The following is a 3,851-nucleotide window of genomic DNA, read 5'->3' as shown; positions in this document are numbered from 1 at the left end:
TACGACTAAAATCGTATGCTGAAAAAATAAACGCACTTATCGGCAACACTGCTGACCAGCGAAAATCATAAACATAAACAAAATTAGCTGTGCTGCTCAAACAAAAAAAGCATCGGATCATGCCGCGAGTGTCCAAAAAACGAAGAGCAGCAATCCTGCGGTGCAGCCAGAGGAAGAAGAGGGCAGCGGACAATCACCCGGACCAGATCCGCACGTCTGCGGCACCGGTGGACCCTGATTTGTTGGCAATTGAGCAGCCAGACGGATCAATTGAAGGTATGTTTTGAACTCCATCGATTGTTGTTATATCTTTTTACGTTCCTTATACACAAGAATGATGTTGTAATCACTTCGTTTTGTTTTAGATGACTACCTGGAATATGAAACGCCGAGCCTCCCTTCGTTCTTGCCAGATTCTGATTCAGAACCAAATATTCCGCTACCTCCGGATGACGCAGACGACACACCATCAAACGAGCGACTGGATGCCCATGCAAACAGTATTGCGAATTTACCGCCAACGGATTATGATCAGTTGTCGCTGCCAGAACTACCGTCTGTCGATATGTTTGAGGTTCTGTGGTCGGAAAACAATCCATTGGACTTCCCAGATGATCTACCTATCGAGCCGTCTTCGGTACCGTCAGGCTTCGTATGTACTGATACGCCATATGATGACAACTTTATTGACGACTGGCATGCCCTTCGGGATACTCCGCTATTGCAAAATGATGGGGGAGTTGACGGAAAATCAGCGAGTAGCTTCGATGCGGATTTCTCCAGGGATGTGCGTGTTGAGCCTGTTCTTGCTACTACACTTGACTCCACTTTGTGTGGTTACTATTTTGTAGTACAATTTTACAACTAGTACAACTCAGATTGCAGCTTTTGTATTCAAACTCAGCGATATTTGAAGCTTTCAGGGAAGCTTTCCCACATGCTCATATCAATGATTTTAACCCTTTGGAGCCGGAGGGGTCATATATGACCTCAACATAGAAACGGCTGTATAAATTCACCCCTTCAGCAAAACAGAATACTGTCTTCGGCAAAGTTGCAAATTGAGTCCTCTATTAAGAAAAAATGGGAATATTTGTATTTGAGACTTCATTGATAACCTAGAACATCCTGACCACTTTGAAATTTGGGAACACTAAATAATTGACATACCAGTTGTTCTAAAAGCTGAACTTGGATATGGGTTACGTTTATATGTATTCATTAACCCTTGGTCAAGCATATCAAGTGATGTTTTATATTCTGGGATGTTCTAGGTATTTCAAATTGTCCTAGAGTGAAGTCTTTCAAATCTACAAGAATAATGATATGTATTTTCGCTACAAATAATAGCATTGCATAACCAACTGTTATCCGTGAAGCTCTTGACATCTACAATGTCATTTAGAGACACTATAGGGATATTCCAGGTCAGCCAAACTACCTTGGAGTTCAGAATTTCAGGTCTACACTTGTAACAGTAGCCATATTTGTTAAACTGAGTAACGCTGCATAAATAACCGCGGTTACTGGAGCCATCTGAAGTCTACTGCTCATTTTAACTCTTTGGTACATTCAGGGTCGTCCAAACTGTTCTATAATGAAGTCCTTCAAATCTACAAGAATAACTCTATGTGTTTTCGTCATAAATATTAGTATTGCATAATCTGCTGGGATCCCTGAAGCTCTTAAAATCTCAAATGTCATTAAGAGACACTATAGGGATATTTCAGGTCAGCCAAACTACCTTGGAGTTCAGAACTTCAGGTCTACACTCGTAACAGTAGCCATAGCTGTTTAACTGAGTAACGAAGCATAATCAACCGCGGTTACTGGAACAATCTGAAGTCTTCTTGCTTATTATATCCCTTTGGGATTGAATTTGCATCTTGTCACTTTAATTTGCAGAAGAGAGAGTCGATGAAGAGAACTCTCTCATGTTACTTTCGCCCTTATTTAAACTCAATCTAGACTTGATCAAAACGAACAAAATCATTCTTCTTTTTGTTTCTATAGCAAGACGTAGTCGTCTTCTTCGTATTTCAACCAAAAAATCTTTAGAAAACTCAATATACATTCTGTAATAACACAAAGAGAGGATCGATGAAGAGAATTCGAAAATGTCAGTTAGGCCCTAAATAAGAATCAGTGCCGATTTGAACTAGTTAGTAAGTGTGTATGAATTAGTGAGTAAATGAATTAGAAGTCAGTGAGTGGGGCAGAGAGTAAAAGAGCTAATGAGTTAATGAGCATGTAAGATCTGTTACGTGGGAGTCAGTATGTTAGTGAGTGAATTAGTTGATTAGTCAGTGAGTTAATGAGCGAGTTTGAAAATCAGGGAGTTAATGAGTAAGTGAATGCATGAGTAAAATAATTAATGAGGGAGGTAATGAATGAGTGAAAAAGTGAGCAAGTTGATAAAAGATTGAGTTAATGACTTTAGGAGTGAGTGAGAAAGTGAGTTGATGACTTGGTGAGTGCGTGAGCTTGTAAATTAGTGAGTTGATGGGCCAATGGATGAGTTTATGACATATTCAGTGTCAGAGTTAGTGAGTTAGAAAGTTGGTAAGTGGGTTGTTGAATTAAAAGGCAGGTGAGTGATTTAGTGAGCTAGTGAGTGAAGTAGTGAATTTATAAGCATATGGCTGAGTGAGTTAGTGAATTAGTGAATGAGTGAGCTTGTTAGTGAGTGAATCTGTGAGCAAGTGAGTTAGTGAGTTTGTCAATGAGTGAGCCCGTTAGTGAGTAAATGAGTGAGTTAGTTAGTGAGTAAATGATTGTTATGGAGTAAATGAATGAGTTAGTGAGTATATAAAACATATGGTGAGTTAGTGAGTTATGTAGTGAGCTGAGGAAATTTACTTGTGTTTTCCCTACAAAATTGTTTCTATGATATTCCGTTCTTGAGTAATAATTTTTCAAAAAAATATGAGCTAGAAAATATATTCAAAATTTGCTTTACGAACAAATTTTTGATATACTGTATATTGTTTATCCTTATTAAATTGTAGACAACCGACTTGAAGCAAGACTAGTTGAAGTGAAAAACTTTACTAGCCGCATTAACTTGACAAGATCAAAAACGGAAATAATCAGTACCGTGATTTCGGGTGAAATTGATCAGTGGGGTGAAATTGATCGACGTGAGGGCAATTTTTATTTGTTAAAAATAAAGCTTTAAACTCAAAACAATTTGTTGAAAATGACCATCATTTGACTCAAGGGTTATTGAATGATGAGTTTACATGTTTTACAGATAATTAGTCACATATTTCTGTATAAAATTTAATATTTTCCGAAATTGCGTGTTTGGCGATTTTCAAAGACACTTTCTAACTTATGTTACTGTAGCTGTATCACACATGTAATGAATATTCGAATGAATGTTTATAGCTGCCAAGTATTCGCTAAACCCGATTTCGTCTTCAAAAGTTTAATAAATATTGAAATTTATGCATAAAATTGTACTTTTTCTAAAGTAATGACTTGTCTAGTATGAAAATTGCATACTTTTAGGCGTTTTCGTTAGATTTATTAAACTTTAAATTTAAATAATTAAGAATTTACTAAACTTGTATAAGTTTTACAAAGCTTTTCGCATTCTGGGATGGATAATTCAGATGGAAAAAATATTTCCAGCACTTACAAAGACATTTCATTGACTGATCAATTTCACCCCGAAACTAAAATTTCTGATTTTTTATTTTAAATGATATTTATTGCAATAAAATGATTTGCAGTAAAAGTTTCAACCTGGTTGACTGATGAAAACCGTGGTCGTACTTGTTTTAAAGCATTTAGTGCGACCATATCAATAACTATTCAAAAATTAGAAGCCAAAAACTGTGAAAAGT

General features: G+C 36.7%; 1 protein-coding gene across 1 annotated transcript; it reads left to right on the top strand.

Moving 5' to 3' along the window:
• LOC115263801 (uncharacterized) lies at positions 1-868 on the top strand. Its single transcript, XM_029867181.2, has 2 exons — positions 1-276; positions 366-868. Exons 1-2 carry the CDS (start codon positions 120-122, stop codon positions 866-868), a joined length of 660 nt encoding a protein of 219 aa, XP_029723041.2. The 5' UTR covers positions 1-119.
• Positions 869-3,851: the final 2,983 nt, after the last annotated feature.

Source organism: Aedes albopictus, chromosome 1 (assembly GCF_035046485.1).
Source record: "Aedes albopictus strain Foshan chromosome 1, AalbF5, whole genome shotgun sequence".
Lineage (NCBI taxonomy): Eukaryota > Metazoa > Arthropoda > Insecta > Diptera > Culicidae > Aedes > Aedes albopictus.
Note: the sequence above shows the minus strand (reverse complement) of the source record. Positions and strands in the feature narration are given on the sequence as shown.